Here is a 23,218-nt window from a genome sequence, read left to right as displayed (position 1 = left end):
GTCATGGCATCCATTTACAAGGGAAATGCTGCACGTTACCATTTTGAAAAAGGAAGACTGTTGGGGAGAAAGGAAAGCAGTTGATAGTTTGTGTGTCTGTACTGGTGTGATTTCTTAAACTACCACTAAAGGCCTTTGGGGGAACAGCATTTCTAGAATTGAAATGAAAGAATCAAAAAGGAGGATGTGCTTTAGAGACCTGGCAGAAAGGAAATTCCTTTGATTTTGGCCTGTGTGCATAGTAAAAACATGCTATTACAGAAATATAACCTTCGGAAAAGAGATAAAGAGTGTTTAGTGAGATAAATGTTGTATGTTGAGGTACATTTATGTTAATGTGTAAGTAGATTGAAGTGATCACATGCAGTGTGTGTAAGCAAACAACTGCACATAGTCATTCTCTCTCTATCTCTCTCACACACACACACACACACACACACACACACACACACACACACACACACACACACACACACACACACACACACACACACACTCACACAAAGAGGCCAGCTCTCTGTCACATCTGCTATACTGACAAACCCATGTGACCTGAGAAGCAAACATTGTGATGGATTGCCTTTGTGTGGGAAGTCGCTGGCTTTTTTCTATTCAGATCGCACAAGTAAGGGAGTTGGGGGGTGGGGGTATGTGTGTGTGTGTGAGTATGTGTGTGTGTTTGTGAGTGTGAGAAAAAGGAATATGTGAACGTCTGTTTGTGTGTTGTCAGAAGTGAAGGTATTCGTCTTCGCTTTCTGTTCGGCCATCCTTGACATGTAAGCATGTTTGCAGAGCGCGGAAAAGTGGAAGTATCAACTGACCGTATTATCATGAGTTCTGCGGTGTTAAGGTCACGCGCGTAACAGGTTGATTGCAGGCAAAAAAAAAACATAAAAACAAAACTGAAATGCCGCCAACTTAAGTACATGATGAAGAACCAAACAAAATGTCGGTGTCTCGTTCTGTCTGTCTGTCTGTCTGTCTGTCTGTCTGTCTGTCAGCTGGAGTGAGTGGGATTGTTTGAAGGCCAGCGCCTGAGTCAAACAACTCCATAGTGTGGGTATTAATATTCAGCTCCCTCACCTCAGTCTCCGATCTCCCACTCCTTCCCACCCTTCCCCCTCCTGTTTGCTCTCAGGAAAGCGCTGTGCAGCTCTGGGTTTGACTCATAAGTCCCTAGTGCCCAGAGCTCCCGGCCTAAAAGAGTTTTTTTTTTAAATAACCATTTTCCTATATGTACAAACAAAACAAGCATCTTTGAAGATTACTTGTGCCCAATTTTGAATTGACTGTAACTGCTTATTATGTCGGAGTGAGATCGAAAGAGAGAGAGAGAGAGAGAGAGAGAGAGAGAGAGAGAGAGGGGGGGGGGGGAGGGAGGGAGGCAGGGGGAGGGAAAAAAGTTGCATTCTGGTCCAAGGTATATCCAGACCACACAGCGAGTTTTCACATCTTACTTTCCACTTCTCTCTTTATGTCTCTCTTTAGTTTGTTCCCCTTTTTTCATGCACACACACACACACCCACACACACACACAGGCATTTCTCGGTCCGGAGCCCACACTAAATAATCCTTGTGGTCACACCTCTCAGTAAGAAAGGTTTTTGTCCCACGCCCCTCTGCCCCTCTCTCTCCTCCCCTGGTATTCATCCAGGGTCAGCACATTTTGCTCGCCCTTGTACCCCTGCAATGGTTCCCCTTTTAATTTGCACCTGTTGTGCAGTTGTCTGCTGAGGCAAATGCACAGCCGCCGATCAGACAAAGATCATATTATGATCAGTTATGCGCAGGCTAATCCTCACGTCCTCTGGGGAGGAGAGAGAGAGAGAGGAAAGAAAATAGCAGGTCTTACTGGACCGCGATCCTTGGGAACCTGGTTGAAAAAAAAAAAGAAGTCATCGTTGGTATGTTGTTCGGAGGACTGAAACCATTTTCGTCTGTGTAGAACACGAGGGAGCTCTGAGTAGAGCCAAAAGAGCAGACCCCCGAAAGGTTAATTTGTTGAAATGTAAAAAAAAAAAAAGCTGAAATTCTCTCAAGAACAAGCAATTAGGTCTCAAATCGCGCCATTTGAGCCACTTCCCACTCGCTTTTCCAGTTGGCAGCTGTCTCAAGAGATAAGGTGCTTGATAGCCGAACGAAAGATTGCTTTATTAGGCATACACAGCACTCAAAATGAACCTGAAAATTGGTGCTCTTTGTCCCGTCGACCCCACTTCCTTTACGGCTGTTCCCATGATGTCATAACTTTATAGTCAAATATTTTCCCTTTTTTTTTTATACACTTTGGTCTGCCTCCCCATTTCACTAAGCTTAATAGTACGTTTATTTTATTCTGAATGATGGTTTAAAAACGGCTTGGCCTGGCTTGGCGTATTATTTCAGAGGCTTTCTGAGTTTTGTGAATTTTGAGACCGTGTTTAAGGTGTGACTGGGGGAAATAAATATTGTAGCCAATTACATGTGTGAAATTACTAAGAAAAACAGTATAATGAAAATAAGTCTTTCACTTGTAATGTACTGACATGTCAAAGGAGGAAAGACAAATCCTCATATTTTGCTGATGAGTTCTGTTCTGAAATGCCAAGGCTAAATGAAAAAGTTATTGCCCTGTTTTTTATGAAAATATTAACCAAAGAAATCTTTATTTTTATTTCTTGATTACAGTGCTGAATTACGAGAATGTGGTGGAAGCTGGCTCCGAGTCAGACGAAGAGGACAGGCTGCTGGCGTCGGAGGGCGAGGGCAGCCCAGCAGGCGTGCCCAGCCTGGAGGCTTCGCCACGCGTGGGCCACGCCCTGCTCTCCTGCCGTGGCAACGAGGAGATCGACAGCCGAGATGGCCCGGGCAACCATGTTTGGCGCCACGGCGACATCAATGGTACTGGTAAGTGTCCTTCCACCACATTGCAGGGGGTGGGGTGGGGTGGGGTGGGGGGGACATAATATCTTGAAGGTGAAGATATATTTAGAGGGTGAGGCAGCAAGGTTCAAAAATGGCCTTGCCACTTATCTGCATGGGCACATTAAAAATAACTTGATGTTTGAGACTATGTGAAGGGACAAAAGCACCTGTCACATGGTCTCCAGCATGTAGCTCTTTAAATAGGGCACAACTTCAGGACTAATGTCCACAGCCCCTAGGTGGAGGATGGGTAAAATGTCAAACGTGGGCACTTTCCCTTTGGCAAGGTCTCTTCTACGAGTCCTCTGACCGTGACAATGCCATGTTTTCATTGGTGATAAGAAGTCGTTGAGTGATAATGCATTTGTGAGTTTGGGCGTGTCACAGTGAAAAACTCACACCACTGCTCTCTCACTTACGGTACATCTCAGGTTACACCCTCTTCGACTCGGTGCAGTGTCTTTCCTCCCTCTCTCTCTCTCTCTCTCTCTCTCTCTCTCTCATCTTTATTTGAATCTATATATCTATATATCATCTGTAAGTTTTTTGTCTTGTTAAAGACTCTCTATCTTGGTCGAAAGCAAGAAATGGGCCTTTTTTCATTTTCTTTTGTTTTAAAATAAAGTTCAGAGCTGAAATCCACTGCCATTTTGTGTGACCATTAAGAGATTAGCGGTGCACAGTGCTGGATCCTTTTATTTCCTCTGTATTGCTCCATGTCTCTTTGTCCCTGTCACCATGCCAGGGGTGATCAACTCTGATGACAGGACAGCCACAGTCACAGAGACTAGACAAATACTTTTAATTAGGATTTGAACGGCATCATTAAGGGGGAGCCAGACCCTGCCGAAGCAGTCATTAATGGCTTTAAATGAAATTTTTAGCATCCATGATGGCCATTTACATGCATAATAGGGCCACAGTTCCGGGGAACCGTTTGACGCGTACAAAGTGGAGAGAGAATTCAGGCGAGTCCCACTGTTTTAAAAAACGACCAGCACTGGCCAATTTGTCACTGCTAATGACATGGCCACACACACACACACACTGACACATACATGCACACACACACACACACACACACACACACACACCCCCACACACACACACACACACCACTCATCTGGGAAATATGTTTGAGGCTTTCAAATTGAAGCAGGCCTAGGGAGGAAGTGAGGTTAAAAGAACTTTGAGAGCATTGAGGCTAGCTGTGAGACCCCTTGGCGGGTGCAGACTTTTTTGACATGTGAGGCCAGATGGGGCACATACTGCAGCCTGGGGTCAGTGGGGTGTGCTCTATCCTCTAAACCGAAAAACTGGGTTCTAGGTGGGGACCCACTTTATAACAACAACAAAACACAGAATTCAATAACTGAAAACAAAGCATAATTTAAAACGGATGAAAATGTAACTCTGTCGATGAATAACAGGGGTAAGGTGTAGATTTTGCGGTGGCACCAGAGGAGGGGTTGGGGTTCAATTTCATTATGCGGGGACTGGTGCCACCCCGGAGCTGGTGGTTATACATGGTTGCACCTCCCAAGTTAACCAGATGAAACCTGATAAAACTGAACACTAGAGTGTATCCGGTATTTGTGGAGGTCTTGGCAAATGATGTCTTTGTAAGTTCACAGTCTGTATGATTTTAATCAAGCTAAGTCCTTAAATTGTACTCTAACCTTTCCCAAGTTTATTCTTTTAAACCACATAAGCCCCATGACTGATGAATCCCCAAATGTTCAAATAGAAACTATAAACTTACAGCCCTACAGTCTGGGACTTTTTCTGTGCTATTTTCGAAGTAGCAGGTTTTTTTAGCAATCCCTTTTATTGCCTGAACAAGGCCTAAATGAAGTAGCCTATTAGAGTGCCAACATATTACTTAAACCATAATATGAACCTGAAAGAACCTAATATAGCACTTCTGTCTAACCAAAAGGGAGAACAAAGAGCCAAATGGATCAAAATGAGACTAAGACAAGCAGAACTGAAAGATTACACAGAGAGGAGTTTGACTCTCTAGGAAAGTGAGTAATGCGAAAACAACGTTAAACAGGGCTAAATTCAGCTTATCAGCATGCTTGTTTCTGGTAAAGAAGATGACTTGACAGGACCACCAGTCAATTTCTGAAAAGAGAACCGTCATAATTTTTGTGTCCTTAGCGTAACCCTCAAATGTCCCAGTGCTAATGTTTGGAAAGTCGAGCTAAGTTTTCCCCCTTCCACTAGGGAAAGTGTATTGCTTTTCATTTCTCATAGCCCGGGAGAGCCGCCTGTTTTGGCTGGTGGCGTTGCAGTTTTATCAGTGTGGCACAGAAGGTTTCACTCAAAGCTGTTGATGCTGAGGCAAGTCCTCGGCTTGTGATCGAATTGTTTCTCTCGGAACTTTTGAAAACTAAAACTTTGAAAAATAACAGGGTCCTTTTCTCTGTTGATGAACTCAAATTGAAGCAGTTGATTTGAATTTGAATGGGCTTGCGGTTGAATGGATCTTTGCAGATTTGAATTTTTTTTTTTAATATGGCATCTGAAACAATCTCTCTTGCGAGCTCTGTAATGCATGGAGAGAGGTCTCCGGTGGCCATTTATGACTGCGTCAGAGAACACTTCAAACATGTCTGCCTATACAGTATTTGTCACACTTGGACAATGAGGAAGGAAGTTGAACGCAGTTTTGAAACATAGCAGAAACAAATTTAAAAAAGAGAGAGAAAAAAAAAGAGTGTAAAAAAAGAGAGAATGAGCAGCGATGGACAAAGGGGGAAAAGGCAGACTCTACATACTGTTGTTTTGCTCTGTTTTTTTGTAGTGGGAGGGGTGCAATACCCACCCCCCACCCCCACCCCCACCCCCCTAGCCTTCACTTTCCTCTCTTTTGGAGAGAAGCTTATGATACTTGTGACTGCCCAGCAGAAGTCACATGAGAGAGTCCTGGAGGCCAAAACACAATAGAGCCAGTATATGAGCAGACCCCCTCTCTGCTTCCATTCGGAAATACCTTGATTTGATTCTTCAGGGCAACAGTGTAAGGGAAGGGGTGGCGGTCCATGAGTCAATTGTCCTCCTGTGTTGTCGTTCATTTTAATATTTATGTCCCGCATATCCTTCCCGAGGTCAGAGGGTCACCCACATGAATCCAATACTGCTCCCTAATTGGCCGAATTGTGTTTGTGTCTGTTGGGGAGGAGTACTTAATGGTTCATCTATCTTACAGAATAGCCTAGTAAATAAAGCTAAACAAAAATAAATAAGTCCTTGACATTTGCCATTGATGTTCTGCTGACAGTAATGTCTCAAACACTGCAGGAATGAATTAGCTGTGGTCTGATTGTCAGAGTATACCATCAATTCCATTTCTTGCCAGAGAGAGAGCATACTCTGTAAGCGCAAGACTACACTGTAATATCTTTTGTGTGACTTTATGCAGTGATACTGATTCTCATCCTTCATTTCTTTGTCGTTTCAGAGGAGGGAAAAGAGGAATACAACCCTTTGAGCCCAGATGTTTCTCTCCATGGAGTTGGCAATGGTTCAGGTACGTCAAACTCTAGTATGAGCGTTTCCTTAGTTTAGGGCAGTTGATCACCGCACTTGATTGAGAAAAGTTAATAACCTTTCACTTTCACTTTTTTTCATCTAAGCTTGTGTGTGTGTTTGTGTGTGTGTGTGTATGTGTGCATGTATGTGTGTTTAGGAGGTTTGGTTGTCACCTAGGTAATAGTGGGCACCACTGTAATCACATAATTAAGCATAATTTACAGGGTAGTGAATTTTTGATGGGAGTTATGAAACTGCCTGCTGTTTTGTGTATTGCGCTGTGTCTCCTGCGTCTGCTCCTTCACCTACTTTTGCGGATCTCAGTACATCTCATATAATTATGCTAGGTGGATTTGCTGCAGCATTTCATTTACACTAATTACATAACGAGATACTCTCAAACAGTTGTGTCCATGTGCAGTCACACACATTTACTCAGAAAGACACACACACATAAACACACACACATACACACACACACAAACACACACACACACACACTCATAGACACACAGGCATTTGTGATTATTCACCCTCACGCGTGTCAGGGGGAGATGGAAAGTAAACATTTGTAAGTTGAGGGAGAGTGCACCGCAAATCACATTTTGCCACAAAATCGAGTTTTGCACCAAATCCGATTTGTTCAGTTCATGTACTTTTAAATTAGTTTACAATGAGACAATAAAATGTTTATTTTCTTGCCCATGGGTCCCTGTGTTAAATCCCAGGTTATAACAGAACAACTCAAAACAGCTTTCGGTTCTGTTGTGATAAATATTTTGACCTTCTTTACAAAAAATACAATGCCCAGGTATAAGATGTGTGAAATTGGACACATTTGCAGAGGGAAAATATACTGATCTCAAACAAGTGTTTCCACAACACTGTAAGCTCCTGAATGTTGCACAGACTGAAGTTGAGAGATTTCTATTGAATTTCAAGTAAATCGAAAAGAAAAAGGATGCATTAGACCATGTCTGATTGTGTTGAATTCTTGATGTCGAACAAAACCTAAGCTTCATTATCCAGCTGGTGCTTGTGAGTGCATGTTGTGCCTTACAAAGTGAGATCAGTAACTTCTAGAAAATCTAATTGCAACATAAACCAATTATCCATTACACGGAAAAATGTTTTAAGCTTTTCCCACCCTGCAAGAGGATACTTAAACGGTGCTTGATGACAAAATTGACTCCTATTCGTCTTCGCACTGGCCATTACCCTCCAACTTAAATGCATACTTCCATTCTTAAGTAGAGTCCTAATGGTCAGCTTCCTCTTCTATCACATTTACAAGAACTTATTTCCTGATGGCAGACTGTCACAAGAGGTCCCCCCCCCCCCCACCAGAAGAGGAATAGTCTAAGGACCACTGACTGAGTACTCATTAATATCTCTCTCTCTCTCTCTCTCTCTTTCTCTCTCTCTCTCTCTCTCTCTCTCTCTTCTTCTCCCGTAGTCAAGGAAGATGGCACCTCAGAGCTGGATAGCTTCTTTGCCAAGAGAAAGCTGGAGGACAATGAGGGCCACGCGGCCAGCATCGCAGAGTACCTGCAACGCGGTGACACGGCCATCATTTACCCAGAAGCCCCGGAGGAGGTCACCCGTGTAGGCACCCCAGAGGCCAATGGGCATGACGAAAATGAAAATGGTTAGATCGCTTAAATCACTTTTCATATTTTTTTTCTTACAGTTGTTATTTAGAAACTATATCACTTTCAGAATACTTTGAGATTAGTCAGTAAGCTGTATAAGACCAGACCCATTCATTCTTTCCCTCTGAGTAAATCGTTGTTGGAAATGAATGTGTGTGTGTGTGTGAGAGTTTTTTTTCTTTTCCGTGTCTCGATACACAAGTCATGCACAGATGTCCACAGCTCTCTGTGGAGCAGATTGCAATATTACACTGTGTCCAACACAGCACCTTCGTCGAGCATTTCTCCCCTTACCGACCATTTGCTGACCTTCTGACCGTTTGCTTTCCCTGTGCCCCCCCAACAACCCCCAAAAATTCCACCGGTCAGACCTGACAGCCAGGACGCCAGACGACTTTGCCCAACTGCTGACCTGCCCTTACTGTGACCGTGGCTACAAGCGGCTGACGTCCCTCAAGGAACACATCAAGTATCGCCACGAGAAGAATGAAGAGAGCTTCCCATGCCCCCTGTGCAGTGAGACATTTGCCTACCGCACACAGCTGGAGCGCCATATGGCCACCCACAAGCCAGCCAGAGACCAGGTGAGACAGGATATCCTTTCTATTTTTCCCCCCCGTCTTTCTTTCTTTGTCCCAGCTGTTGCCACCCACTTTCAATTTGTATCTAGTACTAGTCAAAAAAAAGGTATTGGGTGAACCATATGAGGTGAGGTTTTCTTTTTTTTTTTGAGCGACCTACTTCGTCACAGAAACCAATGTTTCACACTGGCTGTTTGCATGCTCAAATTAGTCCTTTGCTCCACAACAATTCCATTTTATATTCATACTCTCTGTCCTTGTGACTGCATTGCTAATTTACATCAGTCATTTTGAATATTTTTATACCGGTAGCCAAATGTACTGAGGTTCTCCCCAGCCGTGTGAGTCTCCACTTGGACTGTGCTAGCTTCCTCTGAGCCCCTGTCAAATCCCGTTCTCCTGGTCGCTCTGGAGCCACAGCTGCACTTTGTTGTCTTCCCCTGAGCCCCCGCCCACGGTGATGCATGTGTGGGATGTGTTAGCACATCGAGTTCCTTAAATCAGCCCAGTTCTTTGCATCAGCTGTTACCAGAATGGAACTGATGTAAAATTATGCAAATATGGCCAGCAGTAAGGATGATTTTTTTTAGCATGTCCGACCCAACAATTTTAGCCTTGCTGCTGGGGGGGGGGGGGGGGGGGAATGTCATGCCCTAATTTATGATATTGAATTAGAAGCCTGGTTCATGTATGTTTTGTGATGTGGGTCAGTGCTGGTTGTGGCAATTGAGCTTTTGGTTGTTTGCTGGAGGTATAACATATGCATTTAAAAATATGCATATCTAGTTTTCACCTGCTACCCTACCAGCCACACAGACCCTTCCACCCACACACGCTTTGTTACACACACACACACACACACACGCATGCATGCACAGACACACACCTTCAGACAGACTTAAACATGAGCAGATGGCCTTTTCTCCTGTGATCTAGAGTATCCTAATCCTCAGATGACTTAAAGTATTTGTTTATTTGCTCTGAGGGGGTTTTCCTCAAAAGGCCCAAAGGAGTTTGCTCAGACTCACACTTAAGTTTATTTTTTCCCGGTCACATTTTGAGTTAGCGTGGTGCTGTTTCTCACTTGAAACCATCTGTGAAAGTTCAGCAGTGTCCCACATTTTCTCACATCTAATCTCACCTTCTAAAATCTTACACTGTTGCTAACAGCGGAAGGCTTCCCAAAGACAACACTGTTGTAATGGGGTTTGAACAAACTATGCGTGTCAGGGTAATCACATATAATACAAACATTGTGCATTGGGCGTGTTCCTCCTTCAATTTAATGTAGCCTTCTCCCACCTACACCCTAAGACCTTTGTTTAGCATTTATCTCTCTACTTGGGTGAATTCATTTGAATTTTAGATTCTGAAATGGCACATACACCTTTGAACTGATTCATCCCACATATTTGTATCTTCTATATAGTGATATCAGTCCAGAGATGCACAATTAGATTTATTTTTCTTTTGCTTTTTTTGGTGAAATCCACTTATCACCATGGTGGAGGTATGAGGGTGTCAAAGAGATTCTTGATTAGTACTCACGTCTGCAATTTCCCTTTTCTCTTCGACAGCCCCAGATACTAAACGAAGCGGCCACAAACCGAAAGTTCAAATGCACTGAGTGTGGCAAGGCATTCAAATACAAACATCATCTGAAGGAGCATCTTCGAATTCATAGCGGTAGGTTCACTTCTTGTCCATTCCATTGTGAGATGAAAAAAAATGATGGTGAATTGTATGTTAGAAGGAATGCATGCTAATAGCACCACATTTGTTTGTCTGTGTCCTAAAAGAAATTGCATTATTAGTTGCAAAAATTAAAGACGGTGTTGCCTTGTTAAAACTCAAGTCAAAATGGAACCTCTCTTTTTTTCTTAGGTGAGAAGCCGTATGAATGCTCCAACTGCAAGAAGCGCTTCTCCCACTCTGGCTCCTACAGCTCCCACATCAGTAGCAAGAAGTGCATCGGCCTGATTGCCATCAACGGCCGTGTGCGCAACGGGGTTGGCTCCAAGCCGGGCTCCTCTCCCAACTCCGCTGCCTCTTCGCCGGGCAGTCCTGCCTTGGCGCAGCTTCGCCACAAACTGGAGAACGGGCGACCCATGGGCATGTCAGACCCATCTGGCCACACTGACATCAAAGCAGAGCCAATGGACTTCAACGAATACCGGCTCATGATGGCCACCCAGCAGGAGTTTGGAGGTCCGGGCACCTATGTCAATGGAAGTGGTAGAGGCGGGAGCCCTCTTGGACTGCATAGTTCCCAGAACCCCCTGCAGCACCTTGGGATGGGGCTGGAGTCCCATCTCCTGGGCTATCCCCTAATGAGTAACAACCTAAGCGAGGTGCAGAAGGTCCTACAAATCGTTGACAACACTGTCTGCCGGCAAAAGCTGGATGGCAACCCTGAGGACATCTCGAAGCTGAGGGCTTACATGAAGGAGATGGGGGCTCAGATGGAGGAACAGAAGCGGGCACTGGCCTCTCCCCGAGCGGGTTTTCCCGGTGTCGGCCACAACAGCCCCACCAAAAGCATTATTGACTACACCTTGGAAAAGGTCAACGAGGCCAAAGCCTGCCTACAGAGTCTCACTGAGGACTCCAAGAGGCGGGTGGTGGATATCAAGAAGGAGAAACCCAACCACAGCACTGAGGACAAGGCCCAGGAGAGAGATGCCCAGTACGCACTATTCTCCTGCCAGTTCTGCAAGGAGACCTTTCCTGGCCCTATTCCTCTGCATCAACATGAACGGTACCTGTGTAAGATGAATGAGGAGATCAAGGCTGCCCTGAAGCCAAGCGAAAGTCTTACTCCAACCCACAGAGGGCTGTTCAGCGCTGAGCAACAGGCCATGATGATATCGTCGGCCCTGTCTGAGAGGGCCGCCACCAGTCCGATCAACCTCTTCAAGGACCATGTGTCTGTACTGAAAGCTTACTTCGCCATGAACACAGAGCCAAACTCTGAGGAGCTGCTCAAGATTTCCATCGCAGTGGGCCTCCCCCAGGAGTTTGTCAAGGAATGGTTCGCGCAGTGGAAAGCCCATTCGCACCAAACTGCATCAAGGAAGAGGTCACCTCCTCCGGAGCGAAGCAGTGTTGACAGCAACCATGGCTTGGCACGGGAATCAGCACTTGCCAGATCCCCCATTTCCCTTGCCCAGTATGGAGAATCTGTTTCAGAACTCCAGAGGAATGGTGATGCTGGACACAGACTCAGCAAACATCACCAGTTTACAGGCATGAGGCAGATGGGAGAAAAACCACTTGACTCCTTGGACCACTTGAGAAGTGACACATCTTCCCCTCTGAACCTCTCGTCGACATCCTCGAAAAACTCACACAGTAGCTCTTACACTCCAAACAGTCTTGCCTCTGAAGATGCCCATGGTGAACCACTGGATTTGTCTTTGCCAAGACACATAAGGGACCTCAAAGCAGAACGAAAGCCCAAGCTAAATGGTTTTACCATAGAGCGCCACAGCGAACCCCTAAAACGTGAACAGGGAACAGAGCCTCTGGACTTGGCCCACATCAAGAAGGAATTCAGCGGGTCCAACAGCAACGCCATGGGTAACAGCGAGAGCCAGCATGATAAGAGTCCCAGCCCCATTTTTGGAATCAACCACTTCGGTGGGGGGCATATGTACACATCCCTCCCGCCACATGGGGCATTTCCGCCGCCATCTTTCATGCCTCCTGCCCAGGCCAGCATCCCAGGGTTGAGGCCTTACCCAGGACTGGACCCCATGAGCTTCCTGCCACACATGGCGTATACCTATGCCGCGGGGGCAGCCACATTTGCAGAAATGCAACAACGAAGGAAGTACCAACGGAAACCTGGCTTCCAGGTAAAAAAATAACACATTTTCATCTATTTTCACAAAGTAGTCTGCAGTTTTCAAATTCATTTGGTTGTAGTCATGAGAGTTTACGTTGGGAGTCACAGATGGCATTTTGAGCATTTATCTTTTCATTGTATCTTATCAGTGGTGGTTAACTATATACTGTACATAAAATAGCTGGTTTTATCTTGAATGAATGTGAGCTTGTTCCCTTAATATAACCTAAATGTGTGCAATTAGACTAAATTGATGAGATTAGCAAACCAATTTACCTCAGGAGGTGCTTCCTTGCTTTCTGCAAATGCACACTAAAATCCACTGCTCTGCTGCAAAAAGCCCATATGTTACCCTTTTGAGACATCTCCTGACGATAAGGGTCTTATACAGGTTGTGGAGATAAGCCCTGTCCAGACTTGGGATCAAACATGGAGCAGAAGGTGTCTACGCCTAGGTGGCAGGTGTGGATTACCAAAAGTATTGAACAAAAATCTGCTTTTCGCACACAGGGGGATCTACTGGACAGCACAGCAGACTATCTGTCAGGCCTGGAGGACCTGACAGACAGCGACTCGCTGCTCTCACGGAAGAAGATTAAGAAGACAGAAAGTGGTATGTACGCGTGTGACTTGTGCGACAAAACATTCCAGAAGACCAGTTCCCTCCTAAGACACAAATATGAGCACACAGGTATATAAAGTTCAGACACTTCTTTTTCCCCCCCCCTCCCCTTCATGACCCACTTGTGACCCCCCCACCCCACCCCACATTTGTTTTGTTGATTTATCCATCTGTTTATTATTTGGGTTTTTTTGTCGTTATGTTTTGTTGCTTTCCCATACCCTTACCTGTATTTGACTCCATCCATGCACTTTTTAAGTTGTATAACCTTTAACATGTTTCTTTCCTTTTGACAGGCGTTAGCATAAGTATGTCTCGTGACGTGAAATAATTAATTAAAATCCAAAGAGCCTAAAATATAAATTTCAGTTAATATTTGTCCCACAAAATAGTTTTAGGTTATAGTGCCCATATTTATGATCCTAATACCAATACAAATGTAATTAAACTGTTACATTTAATATCACACTGACATCTGTGATAAGTCTAGTGCATATTGTGCAAATAGTCCGAATACTTCTACACCACATTCTTCTTAAACACGTAGACAATGAAATCCTTGTGAGCAGAAAAAGAGTAGTCAATCAGCACAGCAACATACCATGAAGAGCCAGGTGCATGAGAGACTAATGTGTGTGTCTGTGTGTGGCATTTCTCTGCGACGATGTGACCACCCCCTCCCTGCATCCCCTCACCATCCCTCTCCCCCCCCCCCACTACCTCGCCTCCATTCTGGGGACTCCTCTCTTTCACTAGCTTGCATCATCCCAAGCCCACATTCCTCGGTACAGGAATGCATGGCGAGGAATCCGCTGTCTCGTCTATTTTTGAACTTGATGGGGGGAGGCTGGTGGGGTGAGGAGGTGGTGGGGGTGGTTATAAGGGGGGGGGGGGGTATCTCGAGTATGGCTGCTATGGAAGGCGTCGCAGGCATTCCTCGGCTATCTATGGCCAAGAATACAGTACACACATTCATCTCTCAGCGCATCTGCACTCGAGCTTGTGTGCCTTGGTGTGTGTCTACAGGGGGTTAATATATTTTGATAAGGACAAGGCAGATGACAAAGCCCTACAACACTATTTCCTTGGATTGAACCACGCGTCTACAGCTACCAAGAGATACAATGAATCTCATATGGGCTGAGGGGACAGGGAAGCAGAGAAACCAGTGTGTTAAAATATATACAGTGTATTTATAGGGAGTTTGTGTGTGTGATCAAGATTGATAGGAAGAGAGAGAGAGAGAGCAAGAGAGAGAGAGAGAGAAGTAGATCAGATCCTTTTACACGTCACACTGTCACAAGGAGACTGGCTTAACGAAGCATTTTTAATCTGGAGGCATGATGTCATTAAGCACGCACGCTGTGTATGATGCAGCCCGCCTCAGTTTCACCTTGTGCCGCACGGTGTGCTAATCACCTGATCTCACTGGCCGCATTCAACACAGTCACAGACAACCTCAGAATAGAACTCTGGGATTGTCACCTAGCCTAGCCTCCTATTAGTATTCTCTGTGGCAAATCTAAATAAGGCCTGAAATTTAGGATGGTGGCTGTTAATGAAAGAATAACAATGTAAGACTAGTGCTGACTCATGTGAAATACCTACATAAGTATATACTTAACATACTGTGGTGTCATTTTGAAGATGTTATTATACAATGATATACCACAATGATATAGCCCAGGTCTACTTTGTACTTCATATCTTTTTAATGTCAGGTTCTGAAAAGTAAAAAAATGATTTAGTTGTGTATGGAGGAATTTAAAACATGAAGTATTTTGCAAAGATATTCTGGACATGTTAAAATGTGTGTGTAGGCCTATATGAAGAGTTATTAATATTGGAAAGTCAGAGATGCATTTAATTTGCTGTTTTGGGATGAAACGTCAAGCACAGCAGTAACCCTCTGGCTCCTGTGTGTTCCATGTGTTTCTGCAGGAAAGCGGCCCCACCAGTGCCAGATCTGCAAGAAGGCTTTCAAACACAAGCACCACCTCATCGAGCACTCGCGCCTGCACTCGGGGGAGAAGCCCTACCAGTGTGACAAGTGCGGCAAGCGCTTCTCGCACTCGGGCTCCTACTCACAGCACATGAACCACCGCTACTCCTACTGCAAGCGCGAGGCTGAGGAGCGCGAGGCAGCTGAGAGGGAGGTGCGCGACAAGAGCGCTCCCCTGGAGCCCACCGAACTGCTGATGAGGAGGGCCTACCTGCAGGGCCTCGGGCCCCTGAGCTACTCCGACCCGGAGGACCAGGCGGAGGAGGGCGCGGCAGGCCGGGGGGGCACCATCCTCAGAGACGGCTTGGAGGGAGGCGGGGCCAGGGAGGTGGAGTCCGGGGCCTACAGGGAAGTGATGGACAGGCGGGGGGAGGGGTTTGGTGAAGAGGAGATGGAAGCTGAGGAGGAGGAAAGGGAAGGGTTTGAGAGGAAGAGCCCGACGAAAGACGTGGGTGGAGAGATCGGAGAGATGAGGGGTCCGGAAGACAAGGACTCGCCAGGAGGGAAAACAGGGAGCAAGTCAGACCCGGAGGAAGAGAAGGAGGAGGACGCTGATTAACTACTGCATTTTGGATAAAAGCTTCCAGCATTCTTTTCCTTTTCCTTTTTTTCTTTGTCTTTCACGCGCTCATGTGCTTGGTTTCCTTCTTCGACTCCAGTGGCAGACTTGAAGCCAGCTTTGTTTTTAGTTTTTTTTTTAAAACAACAAAACAAACAAAAGAACACACTGCTGTGGCTCAGTAACTCAAGTGTGTGCCTGAGGCTTGAAAAGATGAAAACAAGTCGTGTGTCTGAGTGTGGCGATGGACTAAATCTGGACTGTCAGGCTGGGTGGGATTGTTAAAGAATCCGTATTATGCAAAGTATAAGTAATAATGTTCATCATTATGAATTAATAAAATGAAGTCCTTTTTTATGTACAGTATGAACGCCTGAAAGTCGTGTGGTGCTGATGTCCTCAACCCCTGTGTTTCATTGTGTGTATAGCACAAGCCAGGAAATTGCACTCTGTCTGATAAATCACTACAAAAAAAACATATTAGAAAAAAATGTGTTGCCTATGTGTACACGTCTGTAACGTGTCTGAGGGCACGGTAGCAGTGCGCTAGTGTTATATTATGTCTACCACTTATTGTGATGTCCTTGGTTTTGCCCTCCAGTTGCCAGACCAACCACACATCTTGGGCCTCGCTCTGACTTTTATGTGAAACAATGCTATTTAAACAATACCTGTACCTGTTTTCAAAATGTCTGAAGTCTTAAAATGACTGGGGGATTACAGGGAAGGGAGATTGAAGCTATGATGTGTACGGCTCATTGTCTGGTGTGTTGTTGCGAGCCTCACTTTGTGTTTCTTTAAAGAAAAGCCTTATATGCAAACCCTCTTACCTGTGTGTATCTGAAAGTGCCATCCTTGTACAGCGTAACGCAAAGTTTACTTGTGTTCTCTTTGCGCCGGCTTCAGTATTAAATAAACTATTCACCCTGTTCTTTGAAGTACCTATGTCAGTATTAGTATAGCTAGGCTGCAGTTCTTTAGTTTACATATGTCTGTGCAATTTTCAGTATTTTTTCATGTTATTTTTTGTCAGTATTACTTTTTTGTTCTTTGATTTTTTTCCAAGTTCAAATTTCATTTGTTTTAAATTTAAAATACCATTTTATTTATGTGACTCATTTTATATTTCCTAATTTTATTTATTTCATACTGTAGTGTACAGTATTATAGTTCCTCAATATATAGATATATTTTAGTAAAAGGATCCTGTCATTGATTAATGGAGCAAATTTTACATAAAAAGAGCATTTTATTGTATCAGGAACCATTCATTGTACAATGTAATGTTAAATTTTCTTTAATTGTTCTATTTCCTTCACTTTCCAGATACTGGAAACTCAAAAATTTGGGAACTTTTGATACAATATTGTGAAAACACTGTATTTTTGACTGAAAGAAGAAAAAAAAATCCACTTTATTCTTTTTTTTTAGCTAAAGAGATGAAGAGGGACTGTTGTTAATGGAATTCCTGAAATGTCTGTTGAAGTGTAATTGAATTTTTAATTTGTAATTTCTCTTGGAAATGACCTTGCTCGAATAAATGTAGCCAAATTTAATTTTTGCAAGATCTAATTTACTGCACACATTCAGAGACACAGAACAATATCACAGATAATCTATACAAACATTTAAGTTTCCATCTGAGTATACTCACTTCTGTAATTGAACGATTTGATAGCACAGTGAATTAAATAATATTACCCATGTGCATTAAAAGTACATGTGAGCACAAATGACCCAGGCTCAGTGAAGGACTCATTATCACGCGCCAAAATGAAGATGGGGATGATTAGCAGAGCATGAGAAATACGTTTCATGTCGAGCTTATGTCTCAATCCTTACAGTCACTAAAAATGCACGCACACACACAGACTTATGCACATCCACACATACCAGCATGCACACACAAACTCACACATACATGTACAAATCATCATATTAGGCCACTCTGCCCCGTTAATCATTTAAATGGTTATTCACTCAGTTCAATAATTTGAACTTTTACCTTCTGATGTGGGTTTAATTTTGAGTGGCAACTTTATCAGAGTGTTTCAGAGAGGCTAAAATTACATTAGCTGGCTTTGATGTTGAATGATGTTGGCTGGAGTTAAATTGCCATCAGCTGCTGGCTGCCAACATGGCACTGAACTGCGGAAGTTCGATCTGAGGAATCACATTAACCATGACCTTGCTAATTCAACTCTTAATAGAAGAAACAGAAGGAGAACCAATTGGGCCACATACAGTCACTATGAAGGAAATATTGCTTTATAATGTCTAGACCAATACAGTATGCAAGGAAGAGTCTGGTCTAATGTAGCCTAATAGAAAATAAATACCAAGGTGTCATTATGAGACTAAAATTTTAGTTATATGACTGATTTTAATGGGACACAGCTAACCATAGTGAAAAGGTAGCTGTGGAAACATTCTCAGCTGAGGGAGAAGACAATGAAGAAAGAGCTAAGAGAGAGGAGATGGGAAGGAAGAAAGTTGTATTCATCTTCAAACAGGCGTAAATTCACAGTGCGAATAATTCAGAATTAGGCCCTGGAAAAGCAGACTTTGCCAGCCTGTCACAATTAAACATATAACATCTATTTTCAAACAAATAAAACTTACAAAAAACATTAGCCTTTTTTTAAAAAACATTTAACAAACATAATACTGCCAGGTGGTTTCTAAGGAAGATGAAAAAGTAGAACAGGAGTGAGGTAACTTAACATTGAGTAACCTAGGTCTTGTTCAACATTAAGACCCAACACTCACCACATAAAGGTTTTCACAGCTTCCTCATCGCAACACCACGTAACAGTATTTAGGCTACATAAGGCTCGAATTCAAGAGGCTTTTGCTTTAAAAAAAAAAAAAAAGAAGATAACGGAGGCTTCGGGATATGAAAATATTGCTACATTTATGAGTAGCCCATGATGTGATTCAGTCCAATGTCCCAAGACAGTTAGGCGATGACGTCATTACGTCCCTACGTGTTATGCGGGTCTAGGGCGTTTCAGGAAGAAGAGGTGAGTGCTGTATCGCATCGCAAAGAAACAGTGCAGCTGTGTGGTTCGCGTCCGAAGTAAGCGAACTGCCGACTTGACTAATAAGTGAAACACGTAAACTAACGAGTTCTACTTAATAGGATTAATTGTTCAATAGTGTCATAGCTGCAGTAGTAGAAATGTAGGCTAAGAAACATCGAGCTAAGTTATCAAGCATGGTTGAAAGTCCAGACCATGGAAGGCTAATGTGACTCGGGGAAAATGTATAGTGACAGAAAGCACTATTTATTAAAATGGAATGCATACATAGATATTGTAGGTTATTGGATACTACACTCGTTGAACAGGCCTTACATGCTAGCTGTTGTGTATAGGCTTGGAGTAAGAGATGCTAACCTTCGAGGGTTCTATGATTCAAGGCTATCGTTTAATTGAAACGACCACGTGCTATTTGCTGCAGTCTTAAAACAGCCCTAGATTACTAAACCTAATAGGCCTACATAAGGCTTTGTAATTAATGTTAAAATCAAATCCAACGCATAGCTTCTGTTGCCTCCATATAAAGTGCAGAGCATGACTAAAAAGCGTATTTTATGTCACACGCCTAAAATGTAACTTTGTTACTGCGTGGTGGCTGAAAAGGAAGACAGACTTTTGGTTAATGTTACTGATGTGGTTAGACATGACTCAGCTACTGCATCATTTAACCAAAAACTGATGCAGTTGCCAACATTTTAAACAAGGCAGGGTACAACGCTAACACTAATGGCTGGTCTGGTCAATACATGGATAGACGACCTTAATTGACAAGGAGATGGAGATGAAATTGCACTGAAATAGAAATTCTGGACAATATTGTAGCGTGCAGGGGATTTGCACACTGTGTGTAAATGCTTCGCCCCACAAGGCTGTGTTTGTGCCTGTTAATGTGACTTCTGCCAGATTTTTAAGAGTTAGATCGTGTTCCGTTGTTGTGTAGATGTTGGCGTTAATTTCTGTTCGCGTTTTGAAGTCCGTGTGTTGTGTGCAGTTTCCTTCTGTATTAGCATCTCTCCACCAATACCCACTGTGTTGTGTCTGCGATTATCTTAGTTTTCAATAAACACTGAAGACGTTAAGCCTGTTGCATGAGCTATTATTTTTTATATTACATTGCGTGTAAATTAAGTCATGTAGAAAAATTATGTATTTTACAACATATGCAGTCATTTATAGAATTTGTGGCACATGTCGAAACGAGGAGATTAGAATGCTGCGGCCTATTTCAAGGTAGGTTTAACAGTTGTAACAGATGTAGAACCTTTTTTTCTCTTTTGGGCAATCCCTTGATTAAATCACGTTACATTATCCCAGTGGGCTGCTGTGCAAACTGTAAGGTGTAAATGATCAAAACAATGTATTTGTTTTCTATCAGCTCTGCCTGACAAATCTTTATAACTTGTATATGCATTTACATGTTGTAATTGCACTATACCGGATGTGAGTAAAGGTTTTGTAGTGACATAGAAAACCCATGCAATTGCACAGTTCACAGTCCCATCATAATATCATCTGTAAGGCTGAAGGTAACATAACCGTTCTATGTAGGCTAATAACTATCTGTATTGGAGGTGTTACTGTCTTGAAACCACTATTTTGTCAAGGATAACAGCCGCCGAGGTGTCCCATCACACAAAATGAATGGACAAGGCATGTATTTAGGCATGCATAGCCCACAAAAGAGACAATTGGTTCTGTTTAAAAAGGCAACCTGTTGCTGCGTAGTACTACTTTATTTAGTCATGGACATGGACAACTGTAGTTTGCCTGGTTACAGTTGATGTCACAGTTTCTAAGCCTGAATCCTTTAGCTTGCTGGCTGATTATATGTTAGCTAGCTTGCCAGCTCTTCAGATAACATATTATACAACCACAGAATTCATCAGGTTTACACCACTTGACAAAATGAGAGAAAACATTTATTTTGTTCATTCATTAGCTTGCCTGACTACACATTCACCGTAGTAGCTTCTGTTGATGGGCAGCTTTTCAATCAACTGTTATTTACTATGGTTAAATGTTTTCACCAGATCTACTTCATAGGCTTCCTGTTACAGAGAATTAATGGACACCTGCTAGACAATCAGAAAACAGTATTTCCTAGTCTCTGTGGTATAATGTGTCATTAGTGACACTATAAAGAACTATCAGTAAACTTTAAATGAACTGTACACTCTGAGGACAGAAACATGCTAACATACATTAGCATTTTAAACGAATTTGGAACAAGAAGGGTAAGCCACCAGTCTTGGCACCAAATTTCTTCACTCCAGAAAAGTGATGATTAGGAAAGCCTCCTTGAGAGAACCGATTTCTGTGTTTCCTGTCCTTCGCTGATGGCTGCATAGCTGGTCTGCATGCTCAAAGCTAGATTGGTCTGCTCTTCAATTCTGTCAGAGAGACTGCTGAGCCTGCCACTATGCTCGTTCTCCCTCCACACAGGCGTGGAGAGATTAGCATGTTTCCACTTTCCCGTAATTACAGTTGTGGTCCCTTTCAGTGGATCCTTTAATGATTAGCGTTAGCATAAAGCCAGGGTATGAGGACACGACAGCCTCAATTAAAAGAGGAAAAAAAAGTCACTTCTCAGTCATTCCGCCGAAACCTTAATCCGTGGAAAATGTTAGCCTCCTCTCGCTTCTTTAATGTGAGATCAAAGGAATTATGAATAGCTTTACAAGCCCCATGTCTGATATGCTAACCCCATGAAAGTGGCATTGTCAGAGAGTTGAAATCCTTACACCCACACTCTTTAAATGAAAAGGTTTGGAAAGACATTACTCAACATTTTATGGGTGATATTGTGTGAAATGGTAGTTCAACAACAGCATAGCATAGCATAGCACTAGGGAGAGGCTACCTTGAAGCATTGTTGAATGTGAAGAGCAGCCCATGATAACTTGGTACACTGAATGTGCTTTTTCTTTGATCCTTTTGTTCAGTCAGTGAAATTATTTTGATAGGCAAAGTCTTGACTGGTTGATGGGCAGAGCTTTGACTGGTGGGCTAAATGAGGCCATCACTAACTTAGTGCTTCTGAAAATGACTCATTTAAAATACAGGCATCGCAAGAGCCTCTCAGTTTCACTAGCTTATATAGAAATTTTGTGCATGTTTTTAATCATAGATGACCAAGTCTGCCATTCTGAAATAAAGTGTGTGTGTGGTGAGGGATGGATGGGGGTGTGGAGCTTCAACTGTATTACATAATTTAGTTTGTAACCAGGCCTTGCTGGTCACATTTAGTGGGGATTTTTACATTGGAGAAATATGTGGGTTTCTGTGATGTACGATGATAGTCTTCTTTTAACAGTGTTAATAGTGTTTTATCGGTATTGTTTGTATGGTATATGAAGTGCAGAGTTCAGATATAAATCAAAAAGTGAATGAAAAGGCAGTAATGATCAGTGTTTGTTTTTCTTTTGTTCCTACATTCTAGGGAGAATATGACCCAGATTGTTCCACCCGGGTTAGCTACTGCCTCTAAAACATATACAGATTAATTATACAGAAACTTTAATAGTACACATATAAATGGTCATTTTCATGGAATAGATCATTTTGTATTTGCCAAAGCAGTAACAGGTTGACATAAAAAAAAAAACTCTGATTTCTTTTCCCCTTTTTTCTTTTTTTTCTTTTTGTTCACTTTCACTTGCGTAGTTATCAGCTTCGGCCTCAATCTGCCGTTTTCCATGCACCACTTTAGGGGAGTCTTTAATTTGATCTATCATCCAGGCTGAATTAGCCCTCCAGAAAGACCACATCACTTTTAGCCCTCTCCTTCCCTGTCAGACTCCATTGTGGATGATGATACACACACACACACACACACACACACACACACACACAGTCCTCCATGGATGGCTAGAGGGAGTAAAAAGGAGGTGTCAGGCAGTGGCACACACGCTCTGACAATCCCTGTTCCTGGGAGCTTGTTGCCGGTCAACATAAACCTATCCACCCACTTCTGTGTGTGTACCTTGGGGGCAGCATGGGAGATTTACTCGCAGTGCTGAGTTTCGCCATCAGGATTGGCATAGCTATCGTTCTGACGTCCCTCTGCAACTCCTCAATGGACATCTTCATGCATTTGAATCTTTCTTTTTTTTCTTTCTTGTTCTTTTGCTGTGTCTTTTAAAATCGGATCTCCTTTCACTATGCCTACATAGTAAGAATTGCAACATTTTGTCTGGAATAATGTAGATTTGCCCACATTAGCCGGTTTTGTCTTGCTGACACACATTTTGAAAGACTGTGTGTGTGTGAATGATACATGTGAATAATACAGTATTCAGTACACTTAAGTCATTTTGGTAGCATTCAGGTAATGCTGGTAATGGCAAAAATGAGTCATTGGTGAGGTTTATAAATGTAGTTAACGGTGCCCTGTGGTTTTCCCATTACCATCATAGAGTAACCTGCTAACAGTAATTTTGTGTTTATGATTAGTGTTAACACTGGCTTGAGTA

At 43.1% G+C, this 23,218-nt stretch overlaps 2 protein-coding genes across 6 annotated transcripts in view; both read left to right on the top strand.

Annotated features, from left to right (window-relative positions):
• Positions 1–17,261, top strand: part of zeb2a (zinc finger E-box binding homeobox 2a) — a 50,154-nt gene extending 32,893 nt beyond the window's left edge. For 2 of the 3 annotated variants that reach the window (XM_012828421.3, XM_031584600.2), the window contains exons 3-10: positions 2,669–2,887; positions 6,372–6,440; positions 7,899–8,090; positions 8,464–8,678; positions 10,253–10,361; positions 10,560–12,532; positions 13,033–13,213; positions 15,086–17,261. In XM_012828421.3, the coding sequence (XP_012683875.2) occupies positions 2,669–2,887; positions 6,372–6,440; positions 7,899–8,090; positions 8,464–8,678; positions 10,253–10,361; positions 10,560–12,532; positions 13,033–13,213; positions 15,086–15,705 (3,578 nt within the window). In that variant the 3' untranslated portion in view covers positions 15,706–17,261. The remainder of the gene's footprint in view (positions 1–2,668; positions 2,888–6,371; positions 6,441–7,898; positions 8,091–8,463; positions 8,679–10,252; positions 10,362–10,559; positions 12,533–13,032; positions 13,214–15,085) is intronic. The other variant, XM_012828428.3, reaches the window with a different exon arrangement.
• A 130-nt stretch (positions 17,262–17,391) lies between these two features.
• The window catches only part of gtdc1 (glycosyltransferase-like domain containing 1), a 37,509-nt gene continuing 31,682 nt past the window's right edge, over positions 17,392–23,218 (top strand). For 2 of the 3 annotated variants that reach the window (XM_031584640.2, XM_012828360.3), the window contains exon 1: positions 17,392–18,784. In XM_031584640.2, coding sequence (XP_031440500.1) covers positions 18,672–18,784 — 113 coding nt within the window. In that variant the 5' untranslated portion in view covers positions 17,392–18,671. The remainder of the gene's footprint in view (positions 18,785–23,218) is intronic. The other variant, XM_031584632.2, reaches the window with a different exon arrangement.

This window comes from Clupea harengus, chromosome 2 (genome assembly GCF_900700415.2).
Source record: "Clupea harengus chromosome 2, Ch_v2.0.2, whole genome shotgun sequence".
NCBI lineage: Eukaryota > Metazoa > Chordata > Actinopteri > Clupeiformes > Clupeidae > Clupea > Clupea harengus.
Note: the sequence above shows the minus strand (reverse complement) of the source record. Positions and strands in the feature narration are given on the sequence as shown.